The sequence below is a fragment of the Lycorma delicatula genome, chromosome 5 (assembly GCF_047948215.1).
Source record: "Lycorma delicatula isolate Av1 chromosome 5, ASM4794821v1, whole genome shotgun sequence".
NCBI lineage: Eukaryota > Metazoa > Arthropoda > Insecta > Hemiptera > Fulgoridae > Lycorma > Lycorma delicatula.
This window is the reverse complement of record NC_134459.1, coordinates 178,133,624-178,155,959: the sequence shown is the minus strand read 5'-3', so window position 1 is coordinate 178,155,959 and position 22,336 is coordinate 178,133,624. Positions and strand designations below refer to the sequence as shown.

General features: G+C 31.2%; 1 protein-coding gene across 2 annotated transcripts in view; it reads left to right on the top strand.

Moving 5' to 3' along the window:
• Nucleotides 1-22,336, top strand: part of puf (ubiquitinyl hydrolase 1 puf) — a 405,361-nt gene that overhangs the window by 369,923 nt on the left and 13,102 nt on the right. For both annotated transcript variants that reach the window (XM_075367624.1, XM_075367623.1), the window contains exons 49-51: nucleotides 57-289; nucleotides 15,869-16,072; nucleotides 20,262-20,399. In XM_075367624.1, the coding sequence (XP_075223739.1) occupies nucleotides 57-289; nucleotides 15,869-16,072; nucleotides 20,262-20,399 (575 nt within the window). The remainder of the gene's footprint in view (nucleotides 1-56; nucleotides 290-15,868; nucleotides 16,073-20,261; nucleotides 20,400-22,336) is intronic.

The window sequence follows — 22,336 nt, the reverse complement described above, 5'->3', positions numbered from 1 at the left end:
ATTTTGGATTATAAATTAATACTAAAATTAGCACTTGTGTTGTTTTTTTTCTTTAGAAGTGTTAAAAGAATTAGTGCTATTATTGCCAAATGAAGTTCTCCATGTGTTGGTACCACTTCTTTCACATTGTCATGCTGCATTTCAAGAAAGTGCTAATGCTGTTCCAATGGGACCATATTTTCCTCGTCGTGGTCACAAAATGCCTCCACTTGGCTTAAAGGCAGCTGCTAGACCTGTTCGACCCATGGTACAAATGGCTGTACCTCATAATCAACTTGATGTTGCTAAGGTTTGTAGTTTGTTTACTTCAACCTTTTTTTTGCATGTACCGATAGATTTTTTGTTGTATTTTAATTTTAAATATATTTATATATTTTAATGGATTAAGCATTTTCTTTTGAACTGATATGAATGCAAAAAATGTTATTTCTTTTCTATTTTTGAATCTTTACAAACTAGTTATACATGAAATGTTTTACCCCTTTGAGGATCAGACCTTTTTTTGAAATGGTTAAAAATATATTGCGTGCTTATATTATTGATTATTTATTAAAAAAAAACTATACAGTTTGACTATTTGTAAGCTTGTGCTAAAAAAATTATAAAATTTTGTATTACCAATATCTTTTGGCTGTTTTTTTGTGTTTTTTTTAGAAAAACTTATGCACAATCAACTGGAAATGTGTTTTATGATCATACCTTATTTGAAACTTTTTCTAAGGATTAATGAACCCAAAAAAAGAAATAAAAAACCAGAAAAATGAGTTTGAAGCGAAGTTAACTCAAAATCAAGAAAGATTTTAGTATGGGAATCATGATTTTTAGGATTGCTGTGCTGTTTTGTGTTAAACCTTAAAATTTAGTGATTTTTGGATAGAAATTGTTAAATTTTAATCAAATTTGTAAAATTAAGTTTTTTACAACTGTGTACACAAATATTACTAACATTACTAAGTTCCCGATCAATTTCACTCGGTGTTTGAAATAACACACATTTGCAGTATTATAGCAGCTCACTAATAAATATTGCTAGGAAAAAGAAAACAAAACAGTAAGTAAGATGAAACATTACTATCTGAATATCAGAAACAACTAAAAAAAAAATTATAAATGCACAATGTTTTCAGCTCATCTATGTACGATGCAACACATCAATAAGTACAGTTTCTAAAAAAAAAAAAAATTGATGTGGGTACCACATAACTTCCTTTACGCCTATTAAATTACATGTATACGTTTTTTTTTTTTTTTAATGAAAAGTACTTAAAATTTTATTTCATTAATAACTTCTGATATTTTTTTAATTATTGAATTATTATTTATTGTAAACATTTTTTTGCAATCAGAGGTTAATAAATAATTATTAATAAATCAATATATTTAAATTAAAAAAAGATGAAGTCTGATTCAAATCGGTGTGCCTTCCTCTTCTAAGGTCCAAATATTTCATTAATTAAAATTTCATTTGGCTATAACTCTGGAACCAATGAAAATAAATACCACTTATGATATATCATCGAAAAGCTCTCAATGAGGGCTTATTATTACAGTTAAGAAAAAGTCCAAAATCCAAAAAAAATTGGAGTTTGGGATTTTTTGAAAACTTTTGGTTCAGTTGATTGCAATCAAAGATGGAGATGCACAACTAGATGTTACCACAGTCGTAAATCCAAAATTTCAACATCCTGCGGCTAATTATTTTTGTGTTATGTGAGATATGTATGTATGTATGTACAGATGTTATGCCGAAAACTAGTCAAAATGGAATCAGGAATGGTCAAAATTGATATTTCCATTGAAATCTGAAAACTGAAATTTTTTGTAATCACAATGCTTCCTTTACTTTGTACAAGGAACTAAAAAAATAAGTAAAATAAAGCATTCCTTTTCACTTTGAGTAAACTATGATTCCACGGCCAACTCAAAACAATAACAAACAAAAAACATTTACGTATTACACAATTAATTGTTCTCTAAAACTGAAAACATAGACGGTCGTTAAGTTCAGAATAATAATTATTTTTGTGTACCATCTGAATATTAATTGCGATGTTACGTGCAACTTTAAACAATAACAAACATAACCTCTATCATGCGGACTGCCATGTCTACCATGACAACCAAATGTGTGATCACTACAAACATCAGTTTTTATTTCATAAAATGAAATTGACAAAAAATTGCCAGTTGGTCTTTTTAGCATAAAACTGAACCTGAAAAAAAATCGTCAATTGCTTCAAAGGGTTAATGAGTGATTGAGATTAAATTTGATTTGGCGTCAAAGAATTTTTTTTATATTCATTTTGTCAGTTGAATATGAACAGGTTCATATTTTGTTTTTAGTGACAGTATAATATTAATTTCCTTCATTAGAAAATGTAGTTTTGTCTCAGCTGATTTTAAAAACAGGTTTAGTGATCCAACATTAACTATCAGTCTGAAATGAGGAAGAGTATCAGAATCTGCGCTGTGATTTTGGTGAGGATAATAGTATGAGACCTTATATGACTTCTCGTTAGCGCATTCAAGATTGACAACTTCCAAGTTAGAAATATATGTACATAATTGAAATTTATTTACCATCCTGCCTTGGGTATTGATGAGTGGAGTGTTAGTAGCACCTTTTTGTTTTATCTGGAAGATCTGGAGTCATTTTTACATGTATAATGTTGCACATTCTAGTGTCAAAACCTATTCTTTTTAATTTGGCTGCTTCTTGTCTTCAGTAATGTGATGTTCACATGTTAAAAATTTTTGTACACTTTATAAAAGTTAATTTATTTATTATTATTTACCACTTTATTGTACATAGTCATTTTTAAATAAATTTTTAAATTATAAGTGCTCTGTTTTTATTTTTCATCCAGAAAAATAATACTTTTAATAAAATCACTGCTTAAAAAAATAGACGAAAATTTGTAATATTTTGTAAAATTACTTTTTACTAGATTACTTTCACTACTTCCAATGATAATAATTTCTTTTTTTACTGTTATTTAATTGAAATTTAATTCTAATACTGATTTGTATTAGAAATACTACTAACTCTCCTGGGGCTGGACCCACAGTTAAGCATTACACAGTCCTAGGAGGTGCCTTCGAGCTCAGGACATCCAGATTCCCGTGTCCCATCGCCCACCCACACAACACAAGCGTGGGGCAAACGACAGCTCTGCAGAGGGCTGTCCAACACCTCCCTGCTCACAGGTCCTTTTCTTCATCTCTGTCCTGCTTACAGGTCTTATCCTAGGTTTTCTTGTTAGATCTTCTTGCCTGTCGAGCATATACTCATCGATTGTGTTTCTAACCCCAAATCCTGTATTCGTCTTCTTTAGTTCTCAGGATTTCTTTTACGGCCTCACCTCTGGAATAAGCCTCCTTGTCCAGGCCAACAAATGTGTGGGAGCCCCATCCCACTCCACCAACCACTCTTCCATAGCTAACTGAAATGCTTCTGCTTTGGGCATTCCTTCATGTGTTTTTTTCAGCTGAATGACCATAAGCTTGATCAGCATAAATCCAGCAGTGACTTTGATTGCCCTGGCAGAAACTGTACGATAAGCTGAAACAGTCTTATGGCAGCCCGCCTCAACAAGGATGTTAGTTTATTTTTGTTACTCTTGATACAGAGAGCATCTGCTCAGGCAGGTATTGCTTGTAACACCACGAAGAGTACTACAGAGAGGATTATTCGTCTGATCTTAGGCCGAGGGCCCTGTCTGGTTCCCGTAACTTTGAGTAGATTGCTCATAAAGCCCTCGGCTTTCTTAATGCTTTCATTCAAGTGAACATTGAAGTGTCCGCTTCTTTCAAGGCACACGCCAAGGTACTTAACGCACCCTGATTCCATTGACCTCAATCTCTGTCTGAGAGCTTCCTGCGTCCTGTCATTACCAGACATGCAGTCTTACGTGAAGCAAGACTCATTTTTCTTTCAGTGAACCAAGCACTTACTCGTTCTATCGCATGTGTAGCAGCTACCTTTTCTACCTCATCTTCTGTGCCATTTGAGACTAGCATATCATCAGCACCGTCATCAGCATATGCAGTGATATACACATCTCCCTGTAACTCAAGTTCAAGCAGGCTCTTGTATGAGAGGTTTCACAAAAGTGGACCCAGGACAGACTTACAGAACGTCCCTCATACACCTTAAAGCCCTCCTACCCTTCTACCATCAGGATGGTCATACAATGATAGTGCAAATAATTATTTATCATGGCAACCAGATACTCGCCGATACCTTTTCTTCAGAGCGCATCAATTACCACCAGCCACAGTAAGGAGTTGAAAACTCCCCTGACATCCAAAAGCAGAATCAGGGGAATATTCCTCATCATCTTTGTTCCACTGGCACAATCCCTGGCCCATTCTAGAACATGCCTCACAGCATCTGTAGTCGATCCCCCCTCACGAACCCAAATCGGTTGGGGGAGAAATTACCAGCTGCACTGACCTCAGCCCTTACTCTTTCACATCTCATTTTTTTGTCTCATCTTTGAACTTTACAAAACATATATGTATATTTTAATTCTGGCAATATATTTTCCTTTATTTAAACTAATGATTTGGGATCGGCATGAAAAACTAACATATTAATTCACAAAAACATTGTGTATTGTTCTTCATATCTACATTAAAAGATAGACGAATAATTAAATTTCTAATTTTAAAATACGAATAATTTGATTTTGTCACATTTATTAAAATCTTATAAGCTGAAAACCACACAATAACGATCAAATCACTTTAATTAACTAACAATCACTTTATTTTATAATGTTATAAATTTTCATGTGTTAAAAAATAATATTCTATGATCAAGGAATTTGCGTAGTCTGAAAGTAGAACAGTCTTGACATTATATGGCAATAATTTATAAAAATTAGAGCCTTAAGCTGCAGAATGTCCCTCTCATATTTCTTTAATATTACAGTGCAAGTACAAAGTTACACAATCCAAATTGGAAAAAAATCATATGTAACAATTTTATTATAATAAATGTTCAAAGTGCCTTCGTTTGTCATTTGCATCTATTCAGTCATCAATACATTTCTTCATGTTAGCAGCCGCTTTTTTAATGGTTGCAGCGCTGATACGGAATATTTTAACTTCAATGATCTGTTTGAGCCGATCAGTGGTGCAAGGATTACTACTGGACACTTTTTCCTTTAAATAACCCCAAAGAAAAACATCAATGGAAGATAATTCTGGCTGCCTAGGTTCATAGACCACAGGATTTATACATGAAGAACATTGTGTTATTTGCTGTATAGGTTGTTGCATCATATTACTGCAACCAGTAATTGTAGTCATCTTTTTCTAGCAGTGCTATGAAGTAAATTGTAATCTGCTGGTAGCATTCAGATGTTACTGTTTCCATGAAATATATTAGACCTGCTATTCTCTTTTGAGAAATCATGCACCAACTTTGATCTTTCCTAAATGCAATATAGATTTCTGGATATTTTAGTGTTCTGTGCACTCCAGTATTGGTTGTTTTGGCTGTTTACTAGCAGATGAAACCGTGCCTTATCGCTAAAATAATTTTATCAGAGATCCATATGAATTTTTTTCTGCGATTAGGTACTTGCAGTTCCTGCACAATGTTAATATAGTACAGATGTAATTTTAATTTCTTTCTGGCTTTGTAAACACAACTATAACAATTCCGGTCTGCTGAGGTAAAGGTTCTTATTGACTTTCAAGGTAATCATTCAAAGGATATACAAACACGTTATAAATATTCATCATTTAACATTGTTGGCTGGCTGACTTGTTGGAACATAACTGTGAAAAGCTCTTATTTCTGGGACTGTTGTGGTTACCTGATAACGAGAACAGTTATCATTCAGTTTCTTGAACATTTTTATTAGAACAGAAAATAAATGTTATATTTTTAATATTGTCTTTTCAGTAATTTTATATTTCAGAAGGTGTAACAATTTGATTGTTGACTGTCCTTTGAAGGCTAACGGTCCTTTTTACAGTTTCACCAATGGTCCTTTTCCAGGCAAAAAATGCCGTTCAGATGTGATTTTAAAATCTTCTTGATGGTAGCACAAATTTATGAAATTTTTTTGGTTTTGTACTGCGGCATTAGTTTATGACCAGAATATAATGAACTTCATCCTGTATCGCAAAAGGAAAATTTTTAGAGAAGCCTCACATTACAATACATTTACCCTCCAACAAGTTTTCCTTTTTAATCTTGATGAAATTAGCCTGTTTCTTTGCAACAAAATGATGCTTTTTTAGATTATTTAAATTTTGAGAAAGTTTATCTAAGTACTCTTGAAATGAAAGGATTTGAGTAGTTAGTTCACAACGGTCCACAGAAATCCATTGTTTGAAGGTAATTTCAGAATCAAAATCATCCCAGTTCTCTTGCAGTAATCTGAGCACTTCATTAGTGCCTGGACATTTTTCACTGACAGCATGCACGTTTCATTTTCTATATCGCATACCATGGTTGAAAGGAAAATTTTATAATCAAATTTCTTTTTTAGAGCAGATAACATGAGTTTACATTTTGGTGGGAGACACACACACAAACAGAATGAGTACCTGACCCACCAGCCAGAACACAAAATTTAGGTCTTGAATCAGCTAATTTTTAAAATATATTTTTCTTTGAAGGTTGTGTACAATTCTTTTAAGTTACATAAGATAAGCCTTTTTTGAATATTAATTTTCTTCCCATCAGTATGTTATACAGAGACACAATCCTTCTTACCTGGCATCATTCAGCTGTGCTCATCATTCTGGTAAAAATCTTGGACACATTTAATAACATTTTCATCAATTACGCGAGTGGGTTTCTTTTTGCAGATTTGTGGCAAAACTCCACTTGTTGTATTTAATTGTTTGGATTGATGGGCTAAATACTGATTAACACTAAACACATTTTGAATGCTCCAGCTGCTTGGTAATAAACTTAAAATATTAACCTTTTCCTGGGTTGATGTAACTGTTTTCATTTTATTGTTTATTATAATGATTAAATCTTCATATCCCTACCTAAATCAGCATAATTTCGTGTTACTAAACTGGTTTCTTCTGTAGAAATATTTAAATCAAAGGAATCGTTTAATTTACTGGTAACTGACTCGGCTGTTTTTGTAACTTTATTTTTTTAAATTGGTTCCTTTGCGCTGCTCGATAATTTTTGAACCTTAACAGGAGAAATGTCAAGTGCTGAACAAGCTTTATTCACGAACTTGACTATAACACTTTAAGGATCAAATATATCTTGACATTCCAGTTCGCTTTCTGTATCATCTTGTGGTTTTTATATTTTGTTTAAGCATTTTGTACACAGTGCTCTGCCTGGAATTAATTTTAAATTTGGATTTCTTGTTGAAATTGTCAAAGATATTTTTCGAAGAGATTTCTTAACCGGTTTAGTGTGACAACTAAATGGGTCAGAGCAACTTTTTCCATTAGTATGAAAATATTTATCTAAATATTCAGTTTTATGAAAAGTACAGATATTTTTTGTTTCAGTGCATCCATTTCTAAAAGATGTCAGTCTATTTGCTGTTCAGTAAACTCTAAAATATTGTGCAATATTGAAGATCTATTGTGACACTGTTTCAGTGTAAATGTCAGTTGAACACTCCATAATCTGTTTTTTATAAAATGCAAGGGTTCTTGCAATAACAATACAAAACTACCAATTGCACCTCACTTTGTCTTATCCTAGTTTCTCTACAGCAAAAGTAAAAATTTCTCTAATTAATAAAATTAAAATTAAAAGATATCACATAAAAGGGAAGTTCACTGCTAATAAAAGTACTTTATAAATAAGTGTACATTATCTAACCACAGCATTAATACTAATAACAATGCAACATATCACATTGAAATCAAAACAGTAACTGAGTCTTTTACAATGTTTACATTCAGGAATACGCAAACATTCATGTCCATGCATGTCTATTCACTTTTGTGTTTAAATATGAGTTTGTGTTTATGAATCGTACTTTAAGTAGCAAACTATCTAGAATATAAGCTATTTCGTTATAGACATAAAAATATTTTGTATAGTAGGCTTACATTATTATCTGAAAAAATACAAGCAGTGAATTTTTTGGACACATTGTTAACAGTTAGAAGAAACAGTGTTTTTAGCGGTTTTGATGGCTTCATTACTAACTCTTTTGAGTAACGAAATGAATTTTATATGGTTTAAAGTGCATCATAAAGAGTACTTACTGCTTTAAAAATTTCATATTTTTTCCACCTATCTCACGTGGCTTTTGGGCCCAAAAAATGAGAAATTTTCAAAATCTTACGATTTGGTGCCCATTTTTTAAAGGGTCCTTTTTGAAGGACCCTCAGTAACAGTCTAATTTTTTGTATAAGTACTAATAGTATCTAAGAATTAAAAGATAAAAAATAGACCTGTTACCCTAAGCCCTTCATTATTTATTTTGGGCCAAAATTTGAAAAAAAACAATTTGTAAACATAACTTCAGTAAGCATTACAAGATTTGGTTATGTAACAAAGTGAATTTTGAATACAATCAGATGAAGTTCCATCTTTACTGTTTCCAAAAAGCTGTTTTTGACCCTCTGTACAGCGTAAAATAAGAATGCTACAGCCCATGGAAAAAGTTACGAAAATGGCTGTTTTTACCTGTTGGCGACTTAGAAAATAGTCTATTACCATAGAAAATTTTTTTTTTAAATATAAAAAAGTATTTTTTGGCCATTACAATGGGGTAGTTGTGTGACAAATATCATCAAAATCAAGAATAGTGATGCAAAAAACATTTGAAAATTTGTTGAATTAAAATGGAATACCCCAGGAATGTCGTCTGTTACTGTTAAAAAGCAGAATCACTTTGAAACTATACTTCGATAAATCTGTAAAAACAATCACTCTTTAGGTTTACGAGCTTATCCAAATCATAATAAAAAAGTTATTTCTTTCCCTACAAAAATCAGATTTTTTTTCTGAGAAATATCTCTGATGGTTACAGAACATGAAATTTTATATCTGTTTGAAGTACTTTTGAACCTTGAAATCTTGATTTTAAAAGTTTAGCATAATTTTTAGATAACTATAAAATGCAGTTCATTGGATTATACCTTAATGTCTCTATCATTATTGTCTTTTTTTTATAATACTCATTTCCTTGTGACTCAGTCTAAATGTTTCTGGAATCTTGGAATTGCACAATGGGAATGTCGGTATAATATTGTATGCTTAGATTTCACCGAAGTTTCAGATATGTTGGTTGTACAAAAATAGCAGCCAGTATTTTGATATTTTGGCTCACCATACTACAGGAACCAAATGGTTTTCCTTTAATCTGCCTTTTCATCATCCTCTAATACAGACTGAATGGAGTAAGACCCATGTCTTTGTTTTGTCACATATTTTTTAGCCAAACCATAATCGTTAATGTTTTTTTATTTGATTGTGCACATTTTATATCCCTACTAATATAAATATGTGGTAAGTAACTTACCACTGATATAAATGAAATTTGTAACAGTATTTTTACACTTACAAGATTATGAAATTTTATTTTTCAAACACAATTACCTATCTGAATTTCAATTCAATGTAATTACCACTTTAAAATAAATTAAAAAATACCACAAAAAGTATGAACATAACAAATCAGTTTGTGCATGGATGTATCAAACTTGTTTATGGGCACTTCGTTAAAAGAGTATGATTATGTTATTAACAAATATTTACATTTCTTTTACATTTATAAGTGCTTAACAATGATTAAAAATGTTTTAACTAAAATACAAATTCATAAAATTAACTAACAGTATAATTTACAAAATATATATACGAGAGTATATATATGTATATATAGATATATATATATTTTTTTTCTATTTTATAAAAACATTTAACTTATCATGGTTTCCACAGGCAGGAAAAGTCAGGAATTTTTAGAAAAACCAGACAAAGTCAGGAAAAATTGCAAAAAATTTCAGAGAATTGCATTTTTGTTACCAAATTAAGATTATGTTATTAATGAGTATTTTTTTAAGTAATGCCAAAATATATTTGATATACTTTCCCAGCATCAGAAAGTGGCCACCCCATCTCCCAGCACATTGCAACTATGTGCATCAAGCAGCCATTAAGATGACTTGTTCATACTAGCATTCCCTAATTATTCTTTTATATTAAAGGAGGAATTAGCTAATGATTGTATTAAATCTTATTTTATAATCGTCGCAGTTAATTTTTTCACTGCTGAAATTTTAATGAAAAGTTACCGTTGAAATATTTAAAGGTTGTTAACGGTTTTCTTGGAATTTCTCTCTAACCTCCATAAATTTTTTTTTGTATTTTAAGTAATTAATTGCTTTTTAATGGCATCTAAAAAGACTCTGTTTAATGACCAGCGGTTAGATATAAACTTATATCCAGAATTCAGTCGGTAGAGATGTGTATCAAGCTTTTTGTGATGCGTATAAAAAAACAATTTGGACTGGGCAATATGAGCCGACAGTGACTTCACAAAGTAAAGGAAAGAAACGTAATGAAATAATTAAGATAAGGAATTCCCAGCCTTCTCTGAACATTTTTTTTTCTCCCAGTGGTACTTCAACTCAGCAGACTACAAATTTGATCAACAGTTGTGATATATCAGTGTTCTTTGCCAATCTTCTGGTTAGAGTAATATCATTTCAGCAGTAAATGATATATTTGAATCCTCAACTTGATTTATAAAAATGATAACACAATTATTTCTTTTTGTTATAAAGATGATGTTTTTAAGGGAAAGATTATGCAGGTTCTCAATGTTGTACAAAATTAGTTATCCTTAAGTTCAGGTGAATGTATTGGGTGTAACTTTTAAAATTATGTTTCCTGGTAGTTAAATAGCGTCAAAATTTCAGCTTGGAGCTAGTAAATGCTCTTATGTCATTAATCATGGCTTTGTGCCATTCATTGACATCATTCCACAAATATTTTTGAATAATAATGACCAAATATTTTTCAAGTAAATGTTAATAACATTTAAGAGAGGCCTGAATTATTCATGCAAGGTGATTTGTTTTCTGTGCAGAATAAGGTATTCTATTCTAGTTTTCTTATCTGTATTACTTTAAGTCACAGTGATTTTAGTTTTACTTTAACTTGTGGTCATAGATATATTTTCTGTTAAATTGAAATATATGTTTCTTAACAGTTTTACCCAAACTGAGTTATTAAATATTGTTTTTGTTTGCTTTGCAAAATAATGTAGGCTAGTTTTTGTGAAAAAGTTTTAGTGATCTTAGGTGTGAGCCAATTATTTAAAAAAATTGCTTTAGTTAGTTTTTATTTCTTATCTGTGTTAGTTTTAGTTACTATGATTTTCATTTTTATGCAAGAAACTTATTAATTATTATAGTTTTTATTTTGTACTCTGCAGTGTAATTTACAAAAACAATTTATCCCAAAAAAATAGCCTAATTTTAAATGTATATTGTAAAAAATCATTAAAGAATAAACTTTAAAAATGAATGTAATCATAAGTAATAAAAAAAAAAAAAGAGTGAGTTGGGCAGTTGTGGGGATGGCTGTGGCTGCAAAAAAATAAAATATCTATATATTTTGTGAAGTAAACGGCAATGGAATAACATGAGAGTCAGGAAATTTTTACTTAATTGGTTTGAAAAATTCACAAAAATCGAAAATAAAAATTCGGTAGAAACCCTGCTTTAATTTTTTTTAAATGAAAGATGAAAAATTGTGACTTCAGATTACATTTTAATGTCATTCAGTTCTTATATCATACGTTAACAATAATTTTGTTTATCACTGTATGAAATAAAACATCTTTTACAGTTAATTTGATTATCAATAATTATTTAAGCAAGTGGCAGCATTTTCAATTACTTCAGTTGTCTGAAAAATTGTACTGCATATACAGCTTGAATTAATACAGCATTTTAATTATTTCTGATTGGAATTTTTATTAAAATTAATATTTTAATCATCTGCCGATTAAATTACCTAAAAAATTCAACAAAAAAGTTAAATTTGGTTTATTAAATGTATACGGTTTTATAATGTACGATATGATTGATCGTAAATTATTCACTGCATTTTAGGTAATAAAAAAATAATATCAAAGTTCCACATGACCACCTTTTGTGACATTTAAAATGTCTAAATGATATTCAATTTCACGCCACACATTATGAAAAATATTGAGTTATTCCATTATTACATCTTCAATTCTTTTTAGTTCGTTGATGTTGACAACCTTTATTGTGTACACCTTGTTTTTGTTTTGATAAACCTTCAAAATAAAAAATTAATTGGCATAATGTCAGGGGATTGAGGTGGCCAGGGAATCAGTCCATTACAATCATTCCAATGTCGAAGGAATTGTTCATGTAGGTAGTCCCTAACATCTAAATCCCAGTCTGACGGTGCACCATCTTGTTAGAAATAAACAATGCATTGCCATTGTTCAGTTTGTGTTTCAGCAAACTCATGTAACATGTCTAGGTAACTAATACTAATAATTGTTGGTACCGCAAAGAAGAACGGTTCGATAACTTTATAAGTTATCAACACACACTAAACATTAATTTTTGAGTTGTCATGTTGTGTTTAACAGACGACATAAGGATTCTCACAACCTCAAATCTGACAGTTATATCATTAGTGTGGCCAGAAACATGAAAGATAGCTTCTTCAGAGAAGAATAATTTTTCTAAAAACGCATTATATATGTTCACTATCAAAAATTTTAAAGGCTTAATTATAACAGCATGGTTTATCCTCATCTTCAATTGCATTCACCAACTAAATGTTATATGTATGAAATTTTAGGTGCATGTGTAGAACCTTCATGATTGTTGATTGTGGTATCCCTTGTTTTAAATTCACATGTTGAGTAAATTTACCCGGGCTTCTCGGAAAAGTTTCTCTCACTCGATCCACAATTTCCTCGGAGATGGGTAGGTCTGCCAGCATCTTTTTTCATGTATTATCTTCCCTGTAAACCTTAAGACTGCAGATACAGATGTTTAATAAATTTTTATTAGGAGGATCATGGTCGTATTCTCAGAAAAGAACAGTAATAACAGATCCGCTTTCTTAAAACCATAGTTCATACATTGGTTTCTCCTGTACCGTAGCCATTGCTCAACTGATGATCTCCCTATTGTTACATCATGGGCCGTGTTCATTCAAGGTCATCAGTAACATTGGTTTCTACAGTAATATTTAGAAAAAAGTTTACGTGCACTATATTGCTTTGTACATTTTTTATTAACCCCTAAAATCTGTTGAATAACTTGTGTTCACTCTGTACAATAATTATACTTGTACTTCATGTTAGAGCTGGTGCCTGAAATTCAACACTCGGTTCATATTTTATCTTTGAGATTTCGAACTCTCAAAAGTCGTAAGTTCCCAAACTCAAGTTTTGGATCTCCAAAATGTTAGCAATATATGTCATACACAGATGACAATCTTAGTTAAAACTTCCATTAATTGACGAAGAGCCAAATAATGAAAGGTCACAAAAGTTAGGAGCTGTTCATTCTAAATGACAACTCTTGAGAGTTATTTCTTCCTTATGCTGTGTGTGTATTATAATGTAACAAGACAAAATTTGTTTTAAATTTTTGTTCTGTTTTCTCTACTTTTTTGTGAAATATCTTGAAATACTTAAATATCATCAAACTTGTCTGCATTGACTTTTGGCAGTGAATGAGCCCACTGTAGATATGTAGTGAAATTTTTCTGTTTATCAAATTTCTAGGTATCTCTAATATAAAATGAAAAAAAATCACATCCAATAATTGTTTAGAATCAGCAAAGTTATTTTTGAGTTCAATTTCTTAAAAAATATATTAACCTAATCCATATTAAAAACGGTTTTCTCTGCAGAGTTTCAATCTTTTACTTCTAGTGTAACTTTCTGGGATAACTTAAATCATAGTGAACATGAATTAAAAATTAAAAAACAAGCCTCAGGGCTTTATCTCCAACTGAACATTATATTCATTGTATTTCTGTTGAAAGGTCATTGTAGATTTAAACATATTATAAAAATGTTAAAAAATAAATTTAAAAAATGAAGAGAATACTTGTACCATTTCATGCTACTATTGATGTTAAAATAGTCTGTTGTCTTCCATAGAATCACTAAAAGTTTTCTAAAGTTAAAATGGAATCGAACAGCTTTTTCACACTTGATTCTTTCTACACTTTGAATGTTAAATTTACGAGGGTAAGTCGATTATTATCCGCAATGTAGTAATAAATTTTATTGCCATACAAATAGAAAACTTACATGCACATCATTTTTCAATATAATCCCGTTGCATTTCAACGCACTTGGTCTATCGTTGCAGAAGCTTCCTGATGCCCTCATAAAAGAAGGTTTTCAGTTGAGCTGCGATTTAGGAATGCACCGCTTCTTTCACCGTTTCATCCAAGGTAAATCAACAGCCCCTTAATGCCTCTTTGAGTGGACCAGACAAATGGTAGTCAGAAGGGGGCAAGATCAGGACTATACGGAGGACAAGCCGGTACGTCAAAGTTGAGTTTCTGGAGCGTTTCAGCCATGTGGGCAGCAGTATGTGGACGAACATTGTCGTGCAACAACACAACACCTTTCGACAGCAGTCCTCAGCATTTGCTTTAAATTGCAGGCTTTAGTTTGGCAGTAAGCATCTCACTGTAACGGGCATTGTTTATTGTCATGCCCCTTTCTTCATAATGTTCCAGTACTGGGCTTTGTGAGTCCCAAAAAACCGTAGTCAGTTTTCCTGTTCATTGTTGACTCTTGAACTTTTTTTTGCAGGGCGAATTTGGACGTTTCCATTCCGTACTCTGCCGTTTACTCTCCGGCTTGTAATGATGGATCCGTGTTTCGTCACCGGTGATGATTCTGTCTAAGAAGATTCGTTACCATAATGATCTAAATGTTTTTGGCAGATGTTCAAGTGCATTTGTTTATGCAATTGTGTAAGTTGTTTTGGGACCTGTCTTGCACAGACTTTATGAAACCAAACTGCTGTGGATGATTTCGTAGGCAGAACTGTGACTAATTTGCAGACGATGTGCCGCTTCATCAATAGTTACTTGTCTGTCTAAGAAAACCATGTCGCGTGAATGCTGAATGTTTTCCTCATTTGTGGCGGTAAACAGTCGTCCAGCTCCTTCGTCGTATGTAACACTTGTGCGACCGTTTTTGAATTTTTCAATCCATTTGTAGACACTCCGTTGCAGCAACACACTGTTCCTGTACTGTACCAAAAGTCTTCGGTGAATTTCGGCCCCTGATACACCTTCCGACTACAAAAAACGGATCGCTGAACGTTGCTCTTCTTTGGTGCAAACAGAAAGCAAAGCAGCCATGGTTAACAGCAGGGCAGCGTAATGGAACTAACCTAGCCGCATCAAACCTGCACAGACATAACAACAATTAAACCACGCATGCGTCATCTTCGCAACACGACAGTACTACCAATATAAACAAAAATTTAACTAAATTGCAGATAATAATTGACTTATCCTTGTAGCTCTATATTAAAAATTATGAATTAAATATTAATAAAAATGTTATTTTTAAAAGTCGTTATTACCTATTTTATTACTTTTTAGCTTGAGTATTGGTGTTTAAATTTTACTTTTCATTAAATTGTTTAAATACTTAACTTAAGCATTAATGTATTATTTAGTTAATAAATAATTCTCTTCTAATCTAACTATCTCTCATGACACTGATTTGATTTGTGTTATTAATGTAATTTAATTAATTATATTAGTAACAGAAAATAATAAATTACTAAAAATATTGTAATAGTACTAAAACATATTAGTAGTATTTGTTAGTAATTTAATTAGGTTATTAATGTAATGTCCTTTTTGCAGGGAGTGGATCCAGATTATGACCAGGCGTTGATTATATTCTACACACCCTATCACAGTTTCATTGATGTAATGTGCAGATTGGCAATCAACAATGATTGTATGACAGAAGCCTTGGTGAATCTCAGTGCAATGGTTGGCTTTGAAGGTGTTCCTCTTCACCTTACATTTTTCCCAAAACTTTGGTTGGATATCCATCATGCTCAGGTCAGTACCTACTTTACAGTCATCACTTTTACGCGTGTATTATGGCGATTAAAACATTAAATTGTAGTCGTTTAATTTTATTTTTTTAGTTTATAATAACAGCGATCAACAGATTCTGTTTTACCCGATCGGCATCTCAGCTCCAGATTGAACCTTTTACATAACTACTGTATAAGACAAAATTGGAGAGTCACCTCTTCAAAGCGCATAGCAAAGAAGTAAAGTCAAACTCTAAAAGTTTTCATTTCAGGATTGTGTACTGCCCATACAAGGGCAGATAAAATTTAAAAAATAGAAGTTTTTCAATTCTCAGTTCTTTTAATTTAGTTTTTTTAGAAACTGAACTAATTCGGTAGCGACTTCATAAGGTTGAAATTTAAAGAATTAATAAGAAAGTATTAATAATTATTCTTTTTTTTTAAGTTTACTTCATTTTAGTTGTTTTATTTTAAATATGTGTTGGGCTATAAAAACATTTCTGTATAAAAGAAAACTGAATTATTTGCATGAAACTAAAAGATGAGAAACCTACGTATTAATGAAAATAAGAAAAGGAATACTGAGAAGCTATATTAGACTGCTATAAGTTTGAGTTATAGCTCCTCTGAAATGTTAAAATGCGTATTATTTTTTTCACTGTATTTTTGAAAGTAAATTTTATAAATTTTCACTTAAAATATTTATGTTATCAGAATGACAAAAGATTTTTAAATATTACCCGGTTGTCTATGTAGATGTAATTTTACGTATTAGCTCAAATATTACTCGAAACAATTTTTTTTTTTTACTCTCCAGATATTGAAGAGCCACTCAAACAAAACAAGCTCAGGCTGGTTAGGGAAAAATCTCATCCACCTCCAGAATTATATGGCAAGTGGAGATACTTGACTGTATTATAAACAATTACAAACTATTGTGCCAGACTGGCAAGTCAAGTTTATTAAGTATAATTTTAAATCGTTTTTAGATCACAAGATATTTGTCAGTCTGACTCAGACTGTTATGTTTGGTTTCTATAAATATTATTAATTAGTATTCACATTCTTGAAAACTGAAATAATTTATAATATTTTATGCTTTTATTGTTTTGTATTTCATATTTTTTTTATTTTACAATTTCACAGTCGATGTCACATTATAATCGAATGAGAATCACAATATAAGAAGTACTGAATGAATATCAAGAGCCCATGAGTTTATTTGGATATTGTTGTAAAACGTTTTTACAGGGATTAAAACCTATGCTCTCTTGTGATTCTGAATATGTTTAGATCATTGAAATCTATCATTGTTAAAGTTTGATTGGTCATTAAAATGCTAATGTTACATTTTTTGATAAAGACATACAATTTCAGTTGTTTTTTGTTAAAAAAAGTAAGACAAAACATTCCCTTTTTTCTGTTATTACAATTACAAATTTTGTAAAATTGTTAATTACATTAAAGCTTTTAGGTTTATTTTTTTAACTTCAGGTAGGGACTTAGCCAGGCTAGTGGAAGTGATACACCACATCAGGGCCTCGAATAGCCCCCCCCCCCCCAATAAAGTTGGGATTCCTGTTCAAAAAGATTTTGAAGGTATCCCGTAGTAAAAAACTTCTATAACACATTACACTCTACAAAGTATTTAATTAAGGTTATTTCTTATTGTTGCAATTGCATGTGAAAGAATTATTGCAAAGGAACAAAGAATATACTGGCGCAACAAAGGTTGTGTGAGAGGGGGATTCGCATCACATCTGTTGTGTTGTCATCTGTATGTTTATGCGCTTGGCAATCAGCTGGGCTACTTGTCCAACCGTGATGCAAACTATGCATACCCATAGTTTTTTTACGTCTAGCCTTCCTGATGTTCCTTTAAGAATGGCTAAAACTGAAAGATCATTTTCTAAATTAAAGCCGATCATAAATTACCTTAGAAGTTCTGCGACTATGCGGTTTGGCTCTATTGTCAGCAGAAAATGAAAGGGCGTGAAAGATTAACATTGACAAAAGTCATTGGTATCTCTGCTGATATGAAATCAAGAAAGGAAATCTTCAACTTTAATTAATCTTTTTTTCACTGTTGAATAAATAGTTTATTTCCCTGTTATCAAGAAAAGTTGGACTTAAGTTTTATAAATCTTAGTCTTGGTTTTTATTACTTTACATTGATCTTTTTAAAAGAATTTTACATTTACTACATAATGCGTATTACTGACATATCTAAATAGTATTTAAGTTATTCAATTTTTTGAATTTAAGTTGTTTAATTTTATAAAAATTCCACTTAATTTATCCATGTAAGACCAAGCTATTTTTATTTTGAAAAGCCTATTAATATTTTAGTTTTGTTGAACCTAAGTCCTAAATAATACCTGTTCTGATCCTGTTGATCTTATTGTAATGATAAGCGAGTACCTAATGTTTCAGACAAATAAAAAGTTAATCGGACAATATCTCACTCATTATGTGATGCCATTGTTCTTCACATTTGTTAAACCAAGTATTACGCATGCGTAATTGTTTATGTATTGTTAAATTTAATGTATAATAAATGCATATATAAATTAGATTTAAAACTCCTTAATTCACGTTTGGCAATTGCAGTTAGGGGCCCCATTTGCACATTCTGCAATGAGGCCTCCAAGAACCTAGCTACACCACTGACTTCAGCATAATTCTGAAATCTTTATAAAACCTGGATTTTTGCTAATAGAGGTATTTATGTGAATGAACAGCAGTTTCCTGATTGTTGTTTTGCTCTGTAAACGTAGTATTTTAAATAATTTCAATCGCTTTTGTTTAGTAAAATTATTATTTTCACTCTTCTAGGGTTTAAAAATATATACAAAAATTCTGTCTGTGAAGTAAGGAAGAATAATTTTTAACAAATTGCATATAGATATGTAAAAATAGTGTTGTTATCCACTATTTTCATTTAATAAATAACTTAACATCTGTGCTTTTGGTGGATGATTCCAGATCCAACTCTCATTCAGGCTTGGCATTTTTACGGTCTACAGCATTTGTTTCTCATCCATCATGAGAATAGAAAAGTATCTTATCGTCATATGATTATATAATCCTCCCTGTAGTTGATAGTGAAATTGTCACTTATAGGGCTGAATATCACCTTTATCTCAATGAGTTTATTATGCTGATGTACTGCAGTAATCCAGTTATATGAAGAATGGCAATGGGAAACCACTTCACTTTGAATGACAATCGGAAGCCCTCACTTTTCTTATTAACCTGATATGGATGCTTGTTATTTTTGAGAATGACTGCCACTTTTAGAGGGATGACATCTCTCATGTCAAATCATTTACAATTGTTTGTTTTAAGCATTATTAGAGGGTAAAATGTAATGGACACTGGAACAAGAAAATAAATTGTCACAAATCGATTGGTGCTGCTGTCTTGTAGTTTCATTTCCCTGTCGCTAACATTCTAAAAACTTGTTAACCTATGCCCTCTCGCTTTTCTATTAGTTGCAGTCGTTATGGAGTCGAGTTTGCCTGGTATGTCAATGCACCTCAAACAATGTTCATGATTAAATTTTTAACAGCAGAAAAGTGAAAGTTAGTGGCATTCATCATCGCCTAATAGCCCGGTCATGGTGATGGAACTGTTCAGTCAGCAGTTCCATCACCTAACAAACAGCTTCTGAAACATTATCATGATGAGGGAGATGACTTCCTTTTCAATATTGTGATGGGAGACAAAACTCAGGTGCATTATTATAGCTCAGAAGAAATATGGCAGAACAGGAATACTGGCACTATGGTTTGCTGCAACCGTAAAAAATCAAAATACAATCACCTGCAAAAGAATTCTCTTGACACTTCTGGAATTCCAAACGTGTACATGATTGACTACCTGGAAGCCAAATTGATTATAAATTGTACACGACACATAGAGACATTAAAACACCTTGACGATGTGTGTCATGTTTGTTTCACTTGCTAACTCCTTTCATTTGAGAGTTATAAACTGTTGTTTATTATATTTCAGCTACTCCTTATATATTGGAAATAGCTTATTTTTAATTTTAAACTGCATTTTGAAAACTAATAAAGTTGTTTAATAAATTATAACAAAAAATATATTATTTTTATTATGTGAATGTAATGTACTTTAAATTTGATTCTTATTCCTATCTTTCATTTTTCATAGATTTTCGATCAAATAATTTTATTTCATTTCAGAATGTCGATAGAAAATACATAACAATGCTAACAAATAGCAGTTATTTTGTCGATTATGTGGAAGCCATCTTACTGGATGAGAGACCTTCCCTTAATATTAGCATCATTTATGATTTTCTTGTTACATATTTTCCAAAGGTCAGTTATTACAATAATTACAGTAAGTAGTTAATGGTATTGTACTCATGATTTAGATTGTTTTTATGATAGCTGTTTGTGTTATTTATAATGTTTTTTATAAATTTTCATGTATTTTTAAGATTATTTTCTCATGCTATCGTGCAACACAAACCTGAATTCAGCCTTACTGCATAGCAAAATTAATAACCGCTTAGATACTTTAAATCAAAAACAGAAATCAACATTAAAGAAATTTGTATTAATTAAATCTCCTGAAAGCACGCAAAAGAAATTATAATTATTTTACATATTCTGCCAAAGAATAAAGAAAGGGTAATGGGGAGGCTATCACTTCTCAAAAAAAAAGTTTCTATTTCATTTGAATGTGTTTAATAATATATACCCAAAATAATTTGGTGTTCTCACAGATGTTAAATCTCTGCTAGAAATACACGATAGGATAGAGATATATATAGTAATTAACAAATAATTGAAACCTTTGTCTGTCTTTAAGTAGAAACCACTTCTGGGTTTAAATCCCAGACATGCTTGGCATATTTAACTTATTGAAAATTCCATTTTTCATTATTAAAAAAGAGCGTAGAAAGTGGTAATCATGTAAGTCTGTAATCCCTAAGAAGCACCCTAGAAAAAACCTGAAGCAACCTGAAAAAAATATTTTACTACGTTTCTAGTTAATGACAAAAACTTTGATCTGTTTCTCCTTTTTTATATTACTGCAAAAAAAATGAATATAATGTATTAACTTACAGGAAAGGGTTTGCAACTTATTTATAATTTGAAGTACTGAACACCAAAATAGTTTGCTGCTGTGGTCCATACAAAAATCAGCTTAAACCATATTACTTTATGATAAACTGTATACAGCAGATAAAATTTTGCATACTATATGTATTATTCAATTAATCATTTGGTTCTTTATTAATCCAATTCAAGTTAAAAAGTAGCAATAAAAATTGCAGTTAATAGACACATTGCTTAATGAGTTGGTTGATTCCATTGAATGTTCTTCCCAATGTCACATAGTTTACATGTTCAGCCTACTGTTCAGATTTACTATATTTATTCTTGGAGTACATGCTGTTTCCATAATGTTATATCATGTCACATGTTTTTGCCAAATTTTAGTATGCTGTGATTCAGCTTGTATTCTCATGTACTATCTTGTACATTCACCACACAACCAATAATTGTGGATATTCATGCATCTGTCTGTATTCTTAGCAAGTACAATACATATGTCAGTATCTGCTGGATTCCTACATGACTAGAGTTGATGTACCCTTCTAAGGAAGCATGTACTCAGCTGTCCATCATCAAACATTATAACTATTTTGATTATGTATGCTTTCTGATACTTTGTTTGAAGAAAGCTTGGCAGAATGAGTGGTTAAAAGTTTTTTAATTTTTTATTTTACCAGTTTGATGCTATTCACAACTACTTTTTGTTCCATGCTAATCTTTTAACTTCAGGATAAGTATTATATTTTTACCCCATGACTTTTTTTTTGTATAAATTGAACTATTTTTTCTATTTTTATGTCTTACACATCTCTTTGTTAACAAATTTACTAAACTTGGATGGCCTAATATATGATCCAGAAATCTAGTTTGCCTCTTTACAGCATTCTGCCAAAAGTTTCTCATATTCAACTTAAGACCATTTCATGTTATTTATCAACCACCTTTATTCTTTTTTAACTCTGTATTCCAAAGGTTTCTGTTATTTTACTTTACTTTCTTGTCTTTGTTTTTCTACAGAAAAACGTGACACTACCTATTGATATTTTTAAGAATATATTTAATTCTTAAATTTACGTTTGATACTAATTAATTTAGCTCTTCTTTTTTATGCCAGTTTCCTTTTTGTATATACCAGACTTTGTGTTTTATCCTCTATGCTTGATACTATTTGATAACTGAACACATTTTAT